Raw genomic sequence first — 20,741 nt, 5'->3', positions numbered from 1 at the left:
TTTTACTCGACTAGCCTGCGGGATGCATCCTCTCGCACGTGTTTTTACTCGACTAGCCTGCAATTTTTCTTCCAGCACGACCACTTCTTCAGTTTTCTTCGTTAAACAAATCTTCAAATTTGTAAGATCAGTTTTCAAATCATCTAATGCCTCTTGATTTTCCAGTAACTCTTCTTCTTGCTCTTTAATAATATACTCTGTCTCCCTTTCCTTCGTAGTGACAGAGATATATTCGTCCTTAGCTTCGTTTAAGAATACTTTTAATTTCTGAAAAAATACCATTATAATACAGGAAAAGAATATGCATATAGAATGCTACCATCATAAATAACATTGAATAATTATAGATAATTTTAAACACACCCCTTCACTTGTTCTTGTTTAGCAAACAATTGAGATTGTAATTCTTCTACGTAACATGCTGTTTCTTTATCAGTGCAAAGATCTTCTTGAGCTGCATGCAATAATTCCTTCATATTGTGTGAATCCTTTCTTATTAAGTCCAGTTCGAAAGTTAGTTTATTTTTTTCAACTCTTAAAGCCTGATTGGACTGATTGAGTTCCTTCATTTTACTTTTCAGCCGCACAAGCTTCGATGTTAAATGTGAGTTTTGAATCTCTAATTCATCAACGTCTTTTCTATCATCAGCGTTGTCATCCATAATAGATGAACGTTTTCTTTTATTACAGTTAAGTTGCTGCAATTTTTGTTTATAGAAATCTTCAATCTGTTTCACAGACCATTGAAGAGTGTCTGCATCTTGTTCCTCCACATCATGTATATGATTCCTATATTATAATTAATGGCATACATTTTAAAATATAATAATTACAATGGTGATATGTATATAAATATATATATATATATAAATATATATTCATATAAATGTATTCAATGTCGGTACAATTTCTCAATGAATAGATTTCTTAGATTTCCTCGATTTTGCATCGTTTATTGAAATTTGTATTTCGATTTTTAGGTTAAATATTTTTCGAAAGAAATGTATTTACTTACGTTCTCCTCTGTTGTTGATTCCGAACTGTACAACGTGCTCGCGACGCGTCGTACCGTTCGAAAAACCATTAGGGGTCACCTGTAACAGGTAATTGCAAAACAGCATCAGCCAATGATCCCACGGTAAACGAACAACACGATATAGAGAAATTGGCCAATGAACGAGTTCCGTTTGTACTGTAAAACTCGCGGTAAAATTTAAAAAGATCGTGTCGGCCACCGAATACATTGTTAATCGAACTCAACTGTACATATTCTCTGCTAATTCTTCTTCTTCATGCGGCGTTCTTCCTGACAACCAAAGATTTAGGTCCTGACGCTCCTACTTCCTACTCCTACGTCTCTGGTCGCCCGGTGAACTGCAACGCAGTGTCTTAGATTGAAAAATACTAAACTACGATAAACAGAAAGAGTAACACGGCACTTAAGAAATACACTATTTTAATATGGACAATAATTAAAAGATACAAATATACTGGTACATACATATATTCATCTTACAATTAGTTACATGCTTTAAATTACAGATAATACAGATAAAGTACGAAGTTTTGTGTAATAAAATATCACAGAAGGCACGTTTTTCTTTACAACGCATTGTTTTTAAACGCCACAATTATTCGTGTCTGATAATGATTTGTTTTCATACTTTATTCTTAATCTAGCTGATCCTGTACGGGCATCTCGTTAAATGTTGTGATGACAAATCGTTTGGTGAAGGATAGTAATGAACTTAACGATACTTTGCCCTCCGTAGGATAACGGCCGGAAGATCCTCAGCAACTCGTATGAACATCTTGCGACATTTTGGCAATCAGTGCTTTCGCTTTTACGGTCCACGATTTTGTGTAGACGCTCCTCCTTTGAAAAGAGCTTACGCTTGTCATGTGGCCAATTACTAATGAAACTGTTTGGCTTCCTTATGATAATGCATACTGTAATAAGGACGACAAAACAGTTTCATTTACAGTCGATCATCTTCGTCTGGATCTTAAACTGCGAGTACTCGTCGATACTGACGGCGTGCTTGGAATCTGGAAGCATTCAAAATAATAATTTATGCATTGATCAAGCCCACTACAATAATACATACAAATTTATACAACATATTACCTCGATTGGTTCAATGTCTTGAAGAGATTCATCTTCTGTCTCATATAATTTCTTTTTACGGATGTTCTTTCTTCTCTCTGAATGTGTCTCCGAGGGAGGGGAGGTGCCAACACAGCACATTTACTACTTCGTCTAAAATTAGGTAATAACGTTCTTCAATATATATCTAGTTTTATTAAAACTGTTATTATTATTATTAAATTAAACTATTGGAAAATATTGACAAAAAGGGATCCAGTTCGAATGACCTGAATGCCCTATGTGATCTTGTATTAATGATGTATTCGACTACAGGTGAGAGAAAATTTAAGGAATGGATCTTTATGCATTTATGGCTTATAAAAATTATCAAAAAATGCTAGAGTACCACATTCAACAGAATTTAGTAAGAGTTTTATTTATTTTGGATCTAATGCTATTACCGATCTCATGTGGTATTACATTCTTAAAATTTGACTATACATATAATCATTGCATCAAAATCATTTATGTGACCACTGACCATAGTCAAAAATTTAAAATTGCATAAAAATTCGCAGTGTAATGATAATATATAACGAAAATGAAGGATAAAAAATTGCAATTTTGGCTTCGTTATTTAGTTATTAACAATTAAAAATCCGCCTAAAATGCGGCAACGCGACCAACAGAAGTGTACGTTGCGTATGTCATAGAGGCGCGCGACAGTCACGTATCAAGTGACAGATGCATGCATATCTTGGTTCTCGTTTGGGGCCTCAGCGAGGTGAAAATATTTAACAAATTAATCGTTGCACAACATTGATCCTACCTACTCTTCAAAATCCACGTTTTAGGCGGATGTTTAATTGTTAATACTAAATAACGAAGCCGAAATCGCTATTTTTTATTATTCATTTTCGTCTTATATTACCATGGAGAACCACCCCTTAAATTTTCTCCCACCTGTAGTCGAACACCCGTATAATGGTTATGTTCTTACTTGGTCTCTGAAGATGTAAGCTCAATTACTGACACATCAGTTGGTGTAGGAGAATATTTTCTTGGTGGACGCCTTATTCTACGTTCTTTTGATATCGCTTCTTCTTCAGACGTATTTTCACAGTAGACTTTCTCTTTGGATTGATGCCTTGTTGCCTGAGAAAGAAGAATGATTAAATAGAATTGTATTCATAAGCCATTGACTTCTATAAACAATTTTGTAAGTAAATACCGTTCGTTTCTTTTTCTCCAATTCTTCTTGTTGATTCTTTACGAGTGTCTCATATTTTGTAACCATCTCATCTCTGTTCTTCATAAATGCTTCCATTTCTCGCTCTTTCTCAATCAAACTGTTCTTCAGTTCTTGATTCATGTTTCGTAACCTCTCATTTTCTGCCTGTCTCTCTTCAGCACTCTGTTGAAGGAGCTCCATAATCTTGGCATTCTGTTCGGAGGTTTTAATGCGTGTTTCTAAGTCTTCAACATATTCTTCTTTTTGAGAAAGCTTCTCTTTTGTCTCTGTCAATTCTCTGATCGTATTCTTCATCTCTGCCTCCATAAGCTTGTCACTTCTGTCATCAGCATCGTTTCTTTGAATCATGAACTTTATTTCTAGAATCATGACGAAGTTTTATTTCTTTCTATTACATAAATAACATTTGCAACGATTTAGTCAACAACAAATATATATCTGACCTTGTTGTAGAGACTTGATCTCAATATCTTTCTCCTGTTTTACATCCTTCGCGCTTTCCAAACGATCCTCGAATTCTAAAAGTTTATCATTGTTTTCATCTAGCAACTTTTGCAGATGTTCTTTTTCATCTTGACACATTTCTAAATTTTTGTTCAGCTCTTCAATTTGTTGCTTCAGCTCCGTTACGGTATCGAGACTCTCCTGCAAAGTTTCAAGAAATTTATATTACGCTAGCGATAAAAACAAACAAAAAATTCAAATTCCATAGAGAAGAACATTGACATTAAATGAAAAACAACTTATAAAAGTGATAAGATAGTTTCCAAAAATATTGTAATCATTTTTCACGTAATTTTAACATTAAATGTCTACAAGCTTTTTATGTGTAGTACTTTATCCAAATACCTTTGTCTTAATATCACTTTCCTTAACATGCTCATCAAACTCGGCTTGCAAAGTATTTAATTTCTGTAATTATAAAATAAATTTTACAGACGTTAAGGACTATTCAAATTTATAGTGTTAAGACTATGAAAAACTACATACTTCCATACACTGATTATAGTCATCCTTAGCATGTAAAAGATCCGTTTCAGATTTACGAAGACGTTGCTCGTACTCCTTAATCTGTATATCTAATACAGCCTTAGACTCATCGCTATCTTTTAATAATTTTTGAAGATGCGTTTTATCGTCTGTGCTCAGAGAAAGCTCCTTATTTAACAAATCAATTGATTGTTTATATTCTTCCACAAGAATCTTATTTGTATTACTTTCTTCTGTAAGATTTTCTAGTGATTGATTTACAATATAGCCATCGCGTGTCAACGACGACGCCGACTCTCTCTCTCTCTTTTTTTCTATCTCTCTCTCTCATATTCTCTCTCTCTCATATTCTCTCTCTCTCTCTCTCTCTCTCTCTTTCTCTTTCTCCCTCTGTGTCTGTCTAAGCTAACACACAACCATCGATATAAATTATTCACAAGTGAAAACGAACAATATAGAACATAACGAGTCGCGTTATAAAATTTACAAATGTCACGTTCGATATTCTCGGGAACAATAAAAAACGACGCGCGAACGCGCGAGTCTCGTTATAAAATTTACAAATGTCACGTTCGATATTCTCGGGAACAATAATAACAAAGAATCTAGCAGCGAGGTCGGGCTCCCGCGTTCGCGGACTCTGAACGGGTATAGCTCCGGGCGACAACTATCAACTAACGATCATCTGACTTCGTAAATCGCAACATCAGTCCCTTCGGCGGGCCCTGGGAAGAGCAACCTGGCCCGTCTTCTTCTTCTTCTTCTTCTTTCATTCCTCGTCTTCTTCTTCTTCCTCTTGCCGGTGTCGTGAACGTGCGCGTGGCCATGCGCCGAAATTCGTTAGAGGTGAATGAGCTCTGTGAGTCGCGGACGAGGGTACCTCGATCAGGGTGACGTCGTAGCCAGGAGTTGTCGGCGGGTTGCGCTCGTTGTTCGGGTCCGGGTTCACTCGGGAATGCCTGACCTCCAGCAGGAACAGCTCCTTGTCGACGTAATATCGGATCATGTCGTCGTCAATTTCCGCTTTAATTCTGAAACACGTGGACATTCTGGTTAGCCAGTTGTTTGTCGCCTAATCCTGGGTTTCAGGCTGTTGCTAGCCTGCTGAAAGCTTTTCTGGGGCCGAGTTCGACGCGGTAACAGCCGGCTCGCACCAGCGATCTCTAATCGATCTTTCTCGACGGCTCTGGCCACGGACCAGTGGTCTCTAGTACAGGCCGGAGAATGTAATATGGCAATACACACACACTGCATGCACAGACGGAACATCAGTCCGATCAGGCAACTGAACGACTTCAAATCACTTCAAATCACTTCAAATCGGACTGATTGTGAGACAGCGTTGCCAAATTTACCATGTTCCATCCTGTACCAGTGATGACCGTGCCCTGACATTCGCGAGCCGTTCGTAGACCAAATCGATTAACCACCTTTCGAGTTCAATTGCATTTTTCTGCCGAGACACGTGATCGTCGTTCAATGGTTAAACTTAATAATACTCCAGTTCTTCTATCGCGGTGTGAATCGATTTGGCAAGTGAGTGGCTGCTTTGGTGGTACTCCTCGATTGTTTCTGCGAGCGTGTTTAGAGGAATCGCTGGTGCGAAGTCGGCGTAAAGGTGGGATCTCCTAAGCGCGTTTGAACGCAGCGTTTTGCGATCCACACTCCGTTCGTTATAACTCTGCAACCGTGTGCGTCCAGACGCGTTCGTTCGTGACAAACGGAGTAATAATGAGGCCCCGGGATCGCAGAACGCTGCGTCCAGACGCGCTTAGGAGATCCCACGTTACTTAACAGAGAGCCCGAGGATAACATTAGTCTGTCGTGTGTGGTTTCCGTGTCGAGGGACAAGGACTGTGGACGTGTTCCAAGCAGAGTTAACCGTGACTCTCGATAGATCGACAGACTTGAAAGAGAGGTTCTTCTTCAGAGTTGGAGTGTTGTGAAGGGAAGAGGAGGAGTTGTGTTACTCGCGTGTTATTCGATGATAGTATTTGTGATCTAGCTAGGAGTTGTCAGGTATGTACATTAGCCCTTCGAAAAGAACAGGTTTCACGATTGATGAGAGTGGAGGAGGTGTCCTGAAGGAATCGTCCACCACTGTCATCGATCATTACGAAATGAATTTACGGTGTGCGTGTGAAAATTATATAGGGTGCAGCTTCAGAGAAGGTCGAGGAACGTATGTAGTGAATTCTGGAGCTTCCGAAAAATTTATGGCAGATAACATCATTCGTTTATTGGGCTGTAACCTGCAGCACAGTTCAATGTTAGCTTCCTCTAACAATGACCGAAGGTATTCTATCGGAAGATGAACAAAAACTGTGGATTAATAAAAACGTCTTATTATTATAAGGAGAGGAAAGGAAAGGGAAGGAAAGGAAAGGAACAAAGGAAAGAACTGATTTAGAATGGGGCACGTATGATCGCAGAAATTTCTTACGAATCGGTCGAGGTTCTTCTTAAATATCAAAGTCAGTGGCCTCTACGCGAACAAAGATAATTAATTTCAAACTGTCGAGCATGGTGTTACACAGCTGCAACAGGTTACAGCCGAATAATACCCCTAAACTTCAGTCAAAGTCACCAAAATTAGAACATCCTTGGTATCAGACTGACTCGTGGGGCCGGGCCGCGTCAAAATGGCGGCAGAAATCTGTCGACTCTATCGTGTCGGCGTACGTACAGTGAACACTATCGAATCGAATCGGTATCTAGATCTCTATCCGGTCTAATACACAAGAAAGTGAAAACACAAAGAGCATAACAAACAACGAAACACGCGTACGATCCACAGGTGAACTGGATATGCGTGATGCGTCCGAGAGGAAGTATGACGAGAGAATGTGTTACGTGCAGGAAAGTGCAAGCGGGTCGTGCAACAGGAACGAGGCATGCAGTCGAATGTTCGCGCGAGTAGAATGTCTCCGTGCGCGTTCCATTTTCTGTTCCATTTTCTGTTCCATGCGAACGATTTCTGTTAGCGATTAGAGTGGGATCTCGAAGTTAACGAATCGTCCGGGAGACATTCCGCTCGTGACCGAGTGAGAAAGAGAAGAGATAGTAGAATATAGATTAGTGGATTAATAACAAGACGATTCCGGACCGAACGTGTGTGTGTGTGTGCCCATGATGGAAAATGGCGGACTGTCGAGGGACGGATGTTGTGTTGGGGTGTGTGGTAGTAGCGACGATAGATCGGCGACACCAGGTGGAAAAATGAGTGATTAGAGGAGTCGGAAGAGTCGGTCTCGGTGAAATTAGAAAAAGAGGCATGTGCGGTTCGCAGAGCGAGAGAGGGACAGACTACCAAACTAGCCAGAGAGAAGTCAGGCAATGTCACCGTTATGGCATGCACTACGTGGGTGCGGTGCATGCAAGTAAAGATGACACTCTACTAAACTTACCCCTTTGTGGTTTTGCGATAGAGGTTATTAATACTCGAGGATGCAATTTCGTACTTTGACGTAATCTGTGAAATAGAAAAAAGTAGAACATTAGAATTTTGACAGTGGTTGCGGACCATCGGTTTTGGGGAGAGGTCTGCTCGGTGCCCGGGACGGTGCTGGTTACGCGCGTCACAGTTAGAGAGATCGGAAAAAGGGGGCGTTGGGCGGTGGGGGGATTGGGAAAGAGACTAGACATCACAAAACGAAAACGAAAACGAAAACGAAAACGAAAACGAAAACGAAAACGAAAACGAAAACGAAAACGAAAACGAAAACGAAAACGAAAACGAAAACGAAAACGAAAACGAAAACGAAAACGAAAACGAAAACGAAAACGAAAACGAAAACGAAAACGAAAACGAAAACGAAAACGAAAACGAAAACGAAAACGAAAACGAAAACGAAAACGAAAACGAAAACGAAAACGAAAACGAAAACGAAAACGAAAACGAAACGTTCGATGGAAATAGACAAACGAACAAAAAAAAAAACAAACAAAAGTAAACGCTTAAGAAAAATTCCAAGATCAAGATGGAGGGGATCAGGTGGCATGAGAGATACCGACAACAGACAAGGGAAACAGAAAGGAGGAGCGCGGTGAAAAATGAGAATCGTTCTCCGTTTCTTTCCACTTTTTTCTTCTGGGCACTGGATCCGTGAGAACGTCGTCCGAACCCATCGGTCGTTGCCTCGCACACACAGTAATACACAGACATTATGGGTGTCGAGGGGGTTGTTGTTGGGCGGGTGGATGTTAATCGATCGCGCGAGAGGATTAATTGCGAGAGGATTTTTGGTTGTGTGATACATGCGCGTTAATATTCATAATCCAGCATTTATGGAACGGTGCAAACAAGTTGTACATATATTGATTAATGGGTAGTTGGTGGCTGTGTCCCTCGCATGCATGGCTAATACTTGAAAATGGACGTGTCGCTTGTAGAGCCCGTGTTACTCTCGCGCATCACTCATTTAGTCATATCGGCCACGGTATACGCTCGCGTCGAATCGGGGCGTATATCCTATGTATATGTGCACCGACCGGCGAAGAAACGTGATTAATTGTCCGCGTCGAGATAATTGCGAGTTAACGTCGTGCCGTGCGTCGACGCGGGGTCGCGTGTCTCGCTTTCTAGCGAGGACTTGTTGCTGTTGATGTTGCTGTTGCCGTCGCTTTTGCTGTTGCCGGGCACGCAGGTTTCGAAACGCGCCTCCGGTATAAATAGGCGACCGACGCGACGGCCGAATACAGGCGTTTTCAAACCCATCCGAGCTTAACCGCTTGCGCAACGCGAAATATGTCAACTCTTTTGCCGGTGGAACGGCGCGGCGTATCGACGCTCGGAAACGGAGGTTTCCGGGAATACCGTTCGCCATCGAGGGCTGCGAAAACTACTCCCGTCGAGGAACTGAACAACTCCTCGTTTTAAGAAACTACTTTCCACATTCCGAATACAGTGTAGAGCCTCGCTCGTTGCACGAAACGGGATCGATGATACGCGCAAGAATCGAGGTCGTGCAACGAAAGAGGTAAGATAAAAGTCCACATTTGCACCTGCTCGGAATTTACGCAGCCACCATAATCACCACCGCGAGTCCCATTACAACTTCGTACAACTCGTGTTGGGAATTCGCTAGTATGCAACGAACGAAGATTCCGTGCAATAACGGAGGTCGCGACGACCGAGGTTTTACTGTACTGGAAGACACATTTATGAAACCTTCCGGGATCTGTTTTTCTACCCTCGATTGCGATCTGTCGTTCGTTCTGTTTGGTGCGGTGCGATAGTGACTTGATCCGCGGTTCGGTAGTGGCGATACCGATTCAGTCGAATTGGAAGGATCTTCTCTACCGTGTCTTCTTACGTGCGCTAAACTTGTTAGAAATGCGAAGGACTTTCAATTCAGACAGGTAGCGTTACTTAAGTAGCGTTCCCTCGAAAACAGTCTACGAATTAATACTCACCGATGGAATCACTTCAGAGGATTTTAACCTTCTACAATAACGCTGGGTGACTTTAAATTCACGTTTACAGTTATGTATTGTAACTTGATAAGACATTTTAAAGAATTTATTTATTACAATTTTGCAGTTCAACTCCAACCATATCACATGTATTCCAAACCCTTTTTATACAGATTTTGTTCAGACTTGAAATAACTGGATTATACGTAGAGGGCTAGCCCTTTGCACTTCTAAATCGAAGGCGAATCGAAATCAATTTAATTCACGTTTCTCAAAATGCTAGTTTAAACGTGTCTTATATACGTCGATAAAACTAAATTGTTCAGAATTCGTGCCAATTAAGGAGCTGTCTTTTCAAGTATATTTATTTTTTAATGAAACACTTGGCCCTTCAGGGACGACGATGTATTGTTTGTTACAATAATAATTTATCGACGATTTAGACTCCTCCATATTGTCTTGAGCTTCCTTAAAATCCTAGAGAGCGAAGAATGATGCATGAAAACGAAAACACATCGCATCTAATAATATAATCTGATTGTTGTTGGACATCGTCCCTGAAGGGTTAGAACGATAGAGAAGAAAATTGCAAAGAAACGCAAAGGGTAGCAGGAGGAACTTTCAACATCCTCCAAGACCCCGAGTCTTCCTTCCAATCCGATTGCGACCGGTTCGCCAGCTAGCACCTAGCACGCGTTCGCGAATGGGTGTGCCAGGTGTGGAGCTCTAAAAAAAGAAATCCGAAGTGTCTCTTACAGCGTTCAAAAGTCCCTGGACGGTGGGCGGCGTGACGTGGAGAGGTGTATAGACGTCATCGGGCTCCTGGCGAACGTATAGCATCACTCTCTCCGGCTGTTGTTGAAGGTGCAATCGGTTCCCGACGACACCAGAGACCACGGTGCTGCCCGTTAGACCCGATTGCTGCACACCCTGCAGCACCGAGCCCTGCAACTCTTGGACCTGCATCAGCAACGAGTCCTTCTTGTCGTGTAGGTTAGTCAGATTGTCGGGCGGGAAGTGGTTGTGGAACTTACCTGTCTGCTGCAGGCAGGGTAAGGGCTGCTGCCCCGGGCCTTCACTCCTCCGCCCTCGCCATTACTCAGGGACGATGTGTCTGTGTCGCCACCGCCTCCGAAAACTGTCGAAAACTGTCGTCGTGGAACAAGAAACAGAACATTTGTCAGAACAGTTCTGCTACTTGAACGGAACAAGCGAGATGGGGACTACAGATTCGAAAGTGTTTCGAAAGAAGACAAGCGAAACACACGTCCAACAATAATAACAATCTTTCCAGTGATTCAATGGAATCTTGACTACACTGGAGTGTAGTAAAAAAAAAACGCGTTTTCCGCTGTAATGTTGCGCTGTAGGAGCACTGCCTTTGCATACGCTATCCAGTGAATCACCTCGCACGTTCACGCGTATCAAATACAAATCTGCGACCCATAAACAGTCGTGTACCGTTCTAGTTCTAGAACGATTGGAAAGAATGGCTGTGTTACGATTGTCGGTGTACTTCGGTACTTCCTTCGAAACGCTATGTTGCACAAGTTCAAGCTACAGAAAGTTCACTTGCTCAGAGAAGATCAGAGAATTTTTATTCGAGTATTATCGTATTCATTGTTTGAGTTGCGGATAGTGGAGAGTTTTGGCGGTGTTGAAAGCAGAGGATTATTGTACTATCTCTATCGAGGAGACTACAGAGACTTTCTTGGCTCGTTTTAAATTTAATGATAATTGACGTTAGTTTCATCGAGAAGTTAAACTGGATGAGCCTTTTATAAATCCAGAGTGGTTTGATTAAGGCTCGTGTCCCCACTCTACCTACCCTTTCTACGACGTTTCATCTCTGTCGTGCATGTATAAATTCCCCTCATCTCGCGATTCTGTATAAACCCTTCTTTCTATTCAGAGAACTAACACACGTTCACGGTTATTTTCAGGTGTATTTTCAATATTACCGCGAGCGTCCGTGAATGTGTTAATGTTAATGTAGAATCAACTTGCCTTTGTTTATTTGTAAGAGAGTAGGTATGTACTAGGTTGTTTTTTGAGGTGTGTTGTGTGATATTCGTAAGTTCGTATCACGCGATTTACTCTCCATATAGGAATAATAATGATCTTCAAGTGTCAGCTTTTCGTGAATTGAAAACTACGTGGATCGAAACGTCTTGACGAAACGAATCAAAAGTCTCGATCGAATCAAAAGTCTCGATTCGTACCTTGTCGATGGTGTGCTCAGCGGGCGGCGAAAATAGGACAGGTGGTTTGTGGAGATCCACCATCGAGTAGAATTCGCTGCGTTCCGTGACGGAATGGTACAACTCGTCAAGCTTTTCCCTACCAGTCGCCGTCATCTTTCTGTTCGCTGCCCTCCTCTCTTCGTCACGGATCTTGTTTTTGGCGCCCTGTCGAAACATCCATCAACAATTATATATATATACATATATATGTATATATATATATATATATATATATATATATATATATATATTTCCTGCCATCAATTCTCCCACTCAAGTAACTCGACGATCGCAGCACGAAATACGACAAAATGTTCATGTTAGAAATCCATGGACGGGACAAACGATGCGAGGCGCGACGCAAAGATACGGAAGACTACGAGCCTTTAAAGGCATTACTAGACCGGCACGTGCGATTTAAAGCAGTGGGCATATTAGAACGATTCAAGGACATCAGCGTATTATTTTCAGCGTGCCCGTACCGTAGCGGAAGCGTGGAGGAGGGAATACCGTGATACAAGGGAAAGAGTAGATAGCGGGGGATACAAGTGTTAATCTGGCGACACTGGTCCACCAGTGCAGGACAAACGCTAACGAAACGGTAGAAGCGTTAATTACCTTCTCGCTGAAGACTTGGATTTGGCAATAGCCGCGATGCGATGGCGGCGTGTACGAATGAGTGTGTGGGAGCGGTTCTTCGTACGTGTCCACCTGGATGTGCAAGGGCAAACCCCTCACTCCCTTCTGACTGGAGAAATCGGTGCTAAGACACTGTACCGCCACATTGATCTGTAACGAGACGCGTTTACCGGGATATGAGCTCGCGAAAGAATCTTCTCCGGTTAATAACGATCGCATGAATAGTAAGCAGGCTCCCATTAAAGCCTCCGACAGATCGTTCCGATGCAAATGGAATCTCTGTAATGAACGGATGAAGGACTCTCATACCTTCGCCGTGGATTCGAGTGGGTTCCAATAAACGGCAATCGCATTGTGCGCGACTTCCTCTATGCAGCCCACCAGTCCCACGCTCTTCTTCGTGTCTGTAATGGTACAGATTAATGTTAAACTTGCAAATCACTCCCCGCGCGGAGCGACAACAAAAGTTATCTTCTCGCCCCTCTCTCTCTCTCTCTCTCTCTCTCTCTCTCTCTCTCTCTCTCTCTCTCTCTCTGGTGGCCTTTTTCGGTTTTTTTAATTTCAATTTATTTCAGTGATCACTGCAGTGTATAATATCTTTCTTTGGATAGTAAAGTTTTGCAATTTTTCTTTCAAGCCAAGTGTTTCAACTACACATTCTTATACGTTCACTGTAGCGACTAAAATTTTATTCGTAATTTTCTCCTTTTCTCCCTCACGGCTAAACACTTTTTTAACGGAACCTTCAACAGTGACAGCAACTCTGTCATTGTCAACTAACAAAGGGTCACTCTCTCAGTAACAAGGTCAATATTTTCTAAAGATTCGATTGAATTTTCCTTACAATTAGAGGAAACAACCAGCAGCGGGTCTGAGTTACTCGTCGAGGATAGCAGTGAGAGATAAAAGTGAGACGATTCGAATCCATCGCCTCCCATAATCTTACCGAGCGTGCGGCATAATCCAAGAAGCGGCTTGCGCAGAAGATACGGGATCGTGAGATTGAGATATTCGAAAAAATGGCGCAGGGTTCGGTTTCGATCCGGCGAACCGATTAGAATGTAACTCGAGTGCGCGAATGGGTGGGCAGCAGTGGGCAGTGGGCAGACGTTATTTAGAGGAGGACTTAATGGTGTCCGGCGACGCTTTACTTACCAGCGTCGAGAATACGTTTCTTGACAGAACATTGCCTTCCGTGCCAGAACTTCCACGCCATAATTTCGTCTTCGGGGCTCTTCTTTTCTCGGAACATCAGCATTACCACGCTCTGCGCGACAAAACACGGAGAAAACGATGTAAGTACTTTATCACGGTTAATACCGCTCGGCCGCGGCCGGATAAATGGCGGCTGCTCCGGGATGTGCACCGGGGTCCGCCGCCATAGTTCTACGTGTATTATAATTTTCGTGAGAAACGGTCACTTGCAGCCGCGCTTCTACGGATACCCAGCTTATTACAGACGATTCTCGTGTATCGTGGCGCGGTTACCGATCAATTCTCGCGAGCACGACAGACAGACGAACGATCGCGGAATCATTATTCTTGACCTCGATAATCGCGAGACAAATTGATGACTCCGTCGGAGGTCGCGTGTTTTAGAAATTCGCAAAAGTCGGTTACCGCTCGAGAGGCAGATGGTTTTCATGGTTATTGTACAGGGTGTACCAAAATTATCTGTAAAGATTATCACAGCTGGGTTCACTGTCATTGACCGGTTTTCCCAAGGTCAAATGTTTTATCGTTGCGTCGTAACCTGCTCATCGAGAGTCTCGTGAAAAGTCTCGAAACAACCACGGGTCTCTCGAGTCAACCGTTTCGTTAAAAAACGACTTTAAAGTTCCGTCAACTATTTCATATGTCTACAGACATGTGTTTCAAAATTAAAGTTTACTTATAAAAAGTTCCTAAATATACTATATTTATGTAGCCATAAACCGGCAACTTTGGCTAGAGTATGCATATTGGCATAGAAGGAGTATAACGAAGTGAACCTTAAATTTAAACTGAACAAAATTGATGTTTTTGCTATTTGATCGACAAATCTACGTTGATCTTCCGACGACCGCATATTGCAATCTTTGCCGCGTTTCTCTGAGAAATTTCTCCCAAAGCAGAGATGAAACGCGCGGTATGCCCCTACACGAAGCAGAGCAGAATACAAGTTCGAAACGAAGACGGAATGCCAGGGATTAACGAGATTCGCGGAAATAATCAGGTGAGGCGAAAGGGAGCGCGGCGGAATGGCAACGATCTCTGTCGGTCGAAAGTTTAGATTTTAGATTTTAGATGATCGCGAGACAGAGCCGCTGTGCGTCGCGCGTCGCGTCGGTTGTGCTCGTGCATCATAAATTGCGCGGCAGCGTGCAATTATGCAACGGAAATTACAGAGATTCCGCCGGTATCGACAGGCATCAATGACCGGTTGTAGATCGGTGCGCGGCGGGATTTTTCGAATTTGACGGATAATCACGCGCTGTCCGAGCTCCCCACTTCGCCTTGAGCCCTCCAATGGTTGGGACGACCATGATCCAGAGGGATCCGGCGCGGCGCGGTGCAGCGCGGCGGGACAATGGTAACTTGGAACTACGTCACGGAACCCGGCGCGGCGCGGCAACTCGCACGCAACACGCGAAATTCGCGTGAGCTTTGCATCGCCAGCGACACGTATAGCAGAGAGGCTACGAGAGTGCTCACCCCCTGGGATTTTTCTGTTTCCACTTTTTTTCAGTATAGACAGACATATAGTAGATCATACCCACTTTTAGCATGTTAACAGTGGATACAGCTCTGTTCCAAACTAAAGAGTCAGAGTACACAGCATAATATTCAGAGTTTATCCCCTGCTAAATCGTTTCGATACTTCGCGAAGATGCTACATACGTTGTTTTTCATAAAACATTTTCACCCCAAAGGTCAGCATAGCGAACGTGTCGAAGAAAAACTCGCAAAGTCGATAGAATCGAGCATCGACTTACAATCGGTGTCGCCGGATTATAAACTTGTTTCCTCCGCCGCGGCCCGGTCACGTGACGCGGTTCGTCACTGTCGCGTGCGAGTCACAATGTCACATGACTAATCCGTTACCGGCAAAGAGAGGGTAACTGTATTCCCCTCGATTCGAGTCAATTCTCCTATTCTGGCGACACTGCGTACAATCTGTTGTAGGTACTTCTGAACGAATTTTTCATCGATCCTGGTTCCCACAGAATAAATTACGAACACGAGATCGTTTACCCTGAATACGGAATAGTTAAAATAACTGAATTGTTGACGCTCGAGACTAGCGGAGCATTTTTTTTTATGGATCACTTTAAATTCAGCTTGATCGATGCTTATTAACCGCCGCGTAAGCGTTTACGCTCGTTTGCCGACTCCTACGAGCGATAGAATTCGCGCAGCCCGAAAGAAGAAGTCTGACGAGGTCGTTTGTTCTCGCGGCTCTAATTGGCAGCGAAGCGCACCGTTAGCAATTTCCATCCTGATAAAGCTGCCGATTCTTTATTTTTTCTTCCCCCCCCCCCCCTCTCTCACCCTTCGCCCGCTAAACCCCTCCTCTCTACGCTCAACTATTTAGGAGGAGTTACGACTTCCTCGTTAATTGCTAATCGAGCGTTCAGCCGCGCGTGGTGATTCGAACGGTCTGCAGAGGGGGGTGGGGGAGGGATAGCTGGCTATCTTGTCCCCCACTCGTCTCCCCCCTATTCTATGTATGTACTATCTCACAGCCCGTGGTTACTCGCGTTCGGTCGTGCCTCGCTTTTGCCCCCACCACTCAGTCGTTTTGTGTGGCATTAATCCCCCGATAAACCGATTATGCCCGTTTTTGTGGCACCCGTACCGCCGCGCCGCGGAGAGTAATTCTCAATTTTCTTAATAGAATGCTGATACGGTTTACATACTCGCGAGAGACCGACGGCTAATAAATACGGTTAATGGTCGTTGCAATCTCTGAAATTTCCATCCAACCGAGAAACCGAATCAACGCAACACGCCTCTGATAAATCACGAGGATTTCTCTGATCGCAAGATCTCGCGAGTGACATTAACGTTTCTCCCCGTGACGGATTCACAATCATCGTTCGCCGCCGATTAATTCCACTCTTATCGTGTCGTTTGTTCCTCGCGATATAATTACAACCCGACCCGATATTAGACTTTTTTCATCGGTTCGATCGATCTTGAATCGCTCGATCGCCGATGTTTATGCAAATTCTCTTCGACCGATTGACAGATTGACTCGAGTCGGATTGAAATCGATTTCAAAGCTACTACGGCTTCTCGAACGAAAGAAAACTTTTCGAATCGATTTTATTTCGAGGAAAAATCTTGGCGAGCTCCGGCAAACTTTTCCAGACCATTGACAATTGCAGATGGTAAAGTTTACCATAAACGCATAATACAATCCAACTGTAAATTCACGCTTGATCGACGAACGTTGTAACCGGGGCGCGGCACTTGTTCGTTAGATTGCCGAATTGCTACGCAATCGGTCTGTTTCCGCTCTCACCTTGACTGTCTGTCCAGTCTTCAGGGTCCGCTTGTCGGGATCGGGAACGTACTTCAGCGTGATCCCGTAGAATTGTCCCTTGTTGATGTACGTGATTCTGTCGTCCTCGCGGCGCCGCAACTTGCTAATTGGCGACTCCAGGTGATACTTGAACCCATAGGCGGAGAATCTGCGGACAGATCGGTGTGCGTGCGTGAATAAAATTGTTGCAATTTTCACTGTGACCGTCTCTAATTGGACGTCCATCGACAACTGCGCGCAAACCGTGCTGATTTATGGACGCAACGAGCGGCAAGAAAAAACGACGCGCGACGGATGTACCGCGAGACGCGAAAAGACTGTAATCTTCATATACATTAAGAAGGGATCGCGATATAACAGACCGTGCGCCACGCTTTTCCGAGTAAACAGTCTGCTGTTATCCAACGTGGAAATCCACTTCTAATCGAATCGGAGCTGCTGCAGCCTTGTACCTACTCGCAAGCGTTTCAATGCCTAATGTACGATCATTAACCCTCAGACTGTGAATGTTTTTACAGTAGGTACTTTCAAAACGTAAATGTAGTGTAGGTCTTTCGTGTCTGATGTATTGCGTCGGTCCGGGTTAGGGATCAACCAAATAGTTTTTAAAAATATTTGAAAAAATTCATATAGTACGTCCGCGAACATCCTACATTGAGACAAATAGTTTGTTCGACATCATCCGGACACGAATGACCGTTCACCCTTCACAGTTTAAGGGTTAAAAACTTTAGCGATTTTTCTAAACATCCGCTGTTTAGGACGGTCTCAAATCAGAGATTGGTCCCATGCGTTCGTCGTTGCAACGTCGAGGACAGAGAGAATCGAGCCCGACGCACAATAACGCGTCAAACGTTTGCAAACGGAGGCAGCAAGGTCGACTTCCCGTGGCTCTAGACTCAGGTGCAACGCGACTACCACGAGAGGCGGCTCTAAATATAGAGCACGTAGACGCGAAGTAAATGGCGATTATCCTTATCCGTAGGAAGCGGAGCTTTTCTCTAGTCGTATCGGCGCAGTAACCGGCGAACTTTCCACCGGCTCTGCTCTCGACCTATTATCTTTATCTGCGCGACGACACGCGGTGCGGCGCGGTCCGGTCCGGCCCGGGGCCCGGGTTTGCCGTGGTTTCTTCCGTCAAGATCGCGCCGCGCCGGTCGCCAACGGAGAACAAGCGGGACAGCGTTGTACACGCCAACCGCGATAACTGAGCCAGGCCTGGGTGAATGGCCTGCAACACTTCTGCTCCTGTTCGCAGCAACGCCTACCTATCCGCGACTTATTATAACTCCTGTGTAAGCTACTTGCTCCCTAAAAAGGTCTACGATCGTGTCCGCGTCGATCGAACGCAGTTTCATCGAGTATCGATGCCTGGTGAAGCGTTGTACATAGTCTCCACACACACACACACACACGCACACACACAGGCTTGCTTTACCAGACACTCGAGTCTCCGGACATCTTTTATCAAGAGTCGGAGCTTCCGGACTTGGGCTATTCGCACTTATCTAGTGACGCGAAGTGTTCAAGTCAACAACAAGACGCTCTTCCTCGAGCTAATACTCTGGAGACTTGAATGCCTGGTGAAGCGTTCAAGTCTCCGAGCGTGTTTTAGCAGGCATCGAAGTTCTCGGACTTGTAGCATTTTCATTTATCTAGTGATGCGTTTTCGAGTCACCAACAAGCTTTTAAAATCAATATATTATAGCTGTAGATACAGAGTGTGATTGAATTATACGTTGACTACCATGCCTCTAATTCGTCATAGAACTACCATAGACCAGGTATATCGTGACTTGCTCTATCGATTTGCTTAAAAACAATGGTCATAATTAGACTGCGGATCTTTATGCAAAGTAAATATTGCCTGCATCGATTGCAAGAAATAGAAGTTTCTTCACTTAATGATTTTAATAGAGGAGAAATTATTGTATATTGATATTGTTGGATTTACCGACAGTTTCAACATCGCCTCTACTTTTACAATAGCTTAGAATAACCGAAGGCAGTATAAGGGCTGTAAGCCAGATGTGTTGTAAGAGGGTCTTGCCTGGAAAAACCCTCGACGCACCAAGGCCACTATTCATAAGACAGAGGCCCGTAGATATGCTATATAGGACCCCGTTTCCTTTTTCGAGAGTCAAGTATCGTTCAGGTCAGTTTTAGTTAGTCTGTTGCAGATCCTCTTCAAGGAAAGACGTTTCGTTCCGAGCCGTTCAATAAAGTCTTGTTTTTCGAACATTAACTTTGACTTTGTTTAAAATCAGCACCCCATTCCCAATAGATATATTCAAGTTTTAAAATTTTTCAACAATTTTGAATTTCATCTTCTCGATTTTGCTACAAATGCATAAAGATCCGCAGTCTGGTCATAATTAAGAATAAAATTATAGTATGGGGTGCAAACTTGATTATATGTATATCAAGTATGTAACTAACATATCCGATCGTTTATACTTTTATACAGATCAAGATGGCAAGACTTGCGTGACTTGCGAAATACAGAAAATTCTCCCGGCAGTCAACATGCTAACCACGTGACAGTTGTAATTATCAAATTGGAATAGATTGGAATAAGATAGCTTGGCTTTTATTTAAAAGTTGATTGTTTTAATGTTATGTACTTACATTTTTGGTATCTGGATTTTATCCGCGTCGTTCTGTCTCCCGAAATCCTGCCGAGGCCGTGACCTCGGAGGATTTGGGTTAGGGTTCGGGTTCGCCGCAGCTGAGGTCACCAAAGCTCCGCGTTGCACCTGTGCTTGCGCATGGCTCTGTTGTAGTTGCAGTTGCAGTGGTTGATGGTGTATCACTGCGCGACTTTCGAGGACCACCGCGGCACCGGTCGCGGTTTCACCGGGACACAACTCCGTGTAGTCAGAGGAGGACTGTATAAATCAGAAAGTAATCCTCAATTAACGCCTTCCGCAAGCTTGATTCACTCCGCGGAGAATCGGTGGTATTTTTCATTAATAATGCCCCTTTTTCATTAATAAAGCGCCCTTCTTACCAAGGTTGGTGAATCCATCAGGATCGGGGAATCCGATGGCTCGGCTATCAACGACGAAGCGCAGTCGCCACCGCTGCCGGCACCGGTCGCGGTTTCACCGGGACACAACTCCGTGTAGTCAGAGGAGGACTGTATAAATCAGGAAGTAATCCTCAATTAACGCCTTCCGCAAGGTTGATTCACTCCGCGGAGAATCGGTGGTATTTTTCATTAATAATGTCCCTTTTTCATTAATAAAGCGCCCTTCTTACCAAGGTTGGTGAATCCATCAGGATCGGAGAATCCGATGGCTCGGCTATCAACGACGAAGCGCAGTCGCCACCGCTGCCGGCACCGTCGTCGCTGCTCAATATTATTGTACCGCCGCTGCTGACGGTGATGACACTACTGCGTCTGCTCGGCGGTGTTGCGGACGATACAATAAGCGACTCGGCACTGCTCGACTGCTGATCGTCATGTCGGCCGAGAAGATTGTGGTCTCGAATGCTGCTTCGGATGTTCTTAGAACGCATTAGCCGCGACCACAACCTTTTCTTCTTCCTCATTTGCGAGGGTGTCGCCGTTATAGGCGCCAT

General features: G+C 43.7%; 2 protein-coding genes across 6 annotated transcripts; both read right to left on the bottom strand.

Moving 5' to 3' along the window:
* Positions 1-609: 609 nt before the first annotated feature.
* On the bottom strand, positions 610-4,465 carry LOC143211643 (uncharacterized). The gene is made up of 9 exons (XM_076429482.1): positions 4,332-4,465; positions 4,191-4,253; positions 3,785-3,986; positions 3,321-3,700; positions 3,090-3,244; positions 2,129-2,260; positions 1,262-2,049; positions 1,016-1,094; positions 610-789 (listed from the first exon to the last, which is right to left on the bottom strand). Exons 1-7 carry the CDS (start codon positions 4,335-4,337, stop codon positions 2,007-2,009), a joined length of 981 nt encoding a protein of 326 aa, XP_076285597.1. The 5' UTR covers positions 4,338-4,465; the 3' UTR covers positions 610-789; positions 1,016-1,094; positions 1,262-2,006.
* Positions 4,466-5,013: 548 nt separating this feature from the next.
* Positions 5,014-20,741, bottom strand: LOC143211639 (protein grainyhead-like). Of its 5 annotated transcripts, none has more exons than XM_076429469.1 (12): positions 20,418-20,741; positions 20,167-20,295; positions 19,785-20,044; positions 17,136-17,304; positions 13,784-13,895; positions 12,938-13,032; positions 12,608-12,778; positions 11,969-12,154; positions 10,781-10,894; positions 10,503-10,727; positions 7,739-7,803; positions 5,014-5,362 (listed from the first exon to the last, which is right to left on the bottom strand). In XM_076429469.1, the coding sequence occupies exons 1-12, from the start codon at positions 20,739-20,741 to the stop codon at positions 5,101-5,103; spliced, it is 2,112 nt and encodes a 703-aa protein (XP_076285584.1). In that variant the 3' UTR covers positions 5,014-5,100. The 5 variants fall into 5 exon arrangements, with proteins under 5 accessions (XP_076285584.1, XP_076285586.1, XP_076285587.1 ...); XM_076429471.1 differs by having other exon boundaries at positions 10,503-10,724; XM_076429472.1 differs by having other exon boundaries at positions 10,503-10,706.

Source organism: Lasioglossum baleicum, chromosome 8, assembly GCF_051020765.1.
Source record: "Lasioglossum baleicum chromosome 8, iyLasBale1, whole genome shotgun sequence".
Classification (NCBI taxonomy): domain Eukaryota; kingdom Metazoa; phylum Arthropoda; class Insecta; order Hymenoptera; family Halictidae; genus Lasioglossum; species Lasioglossum baleicum.
This window is presented reverse-complemented; position numbering and strand designations above follow the sequence as displayed.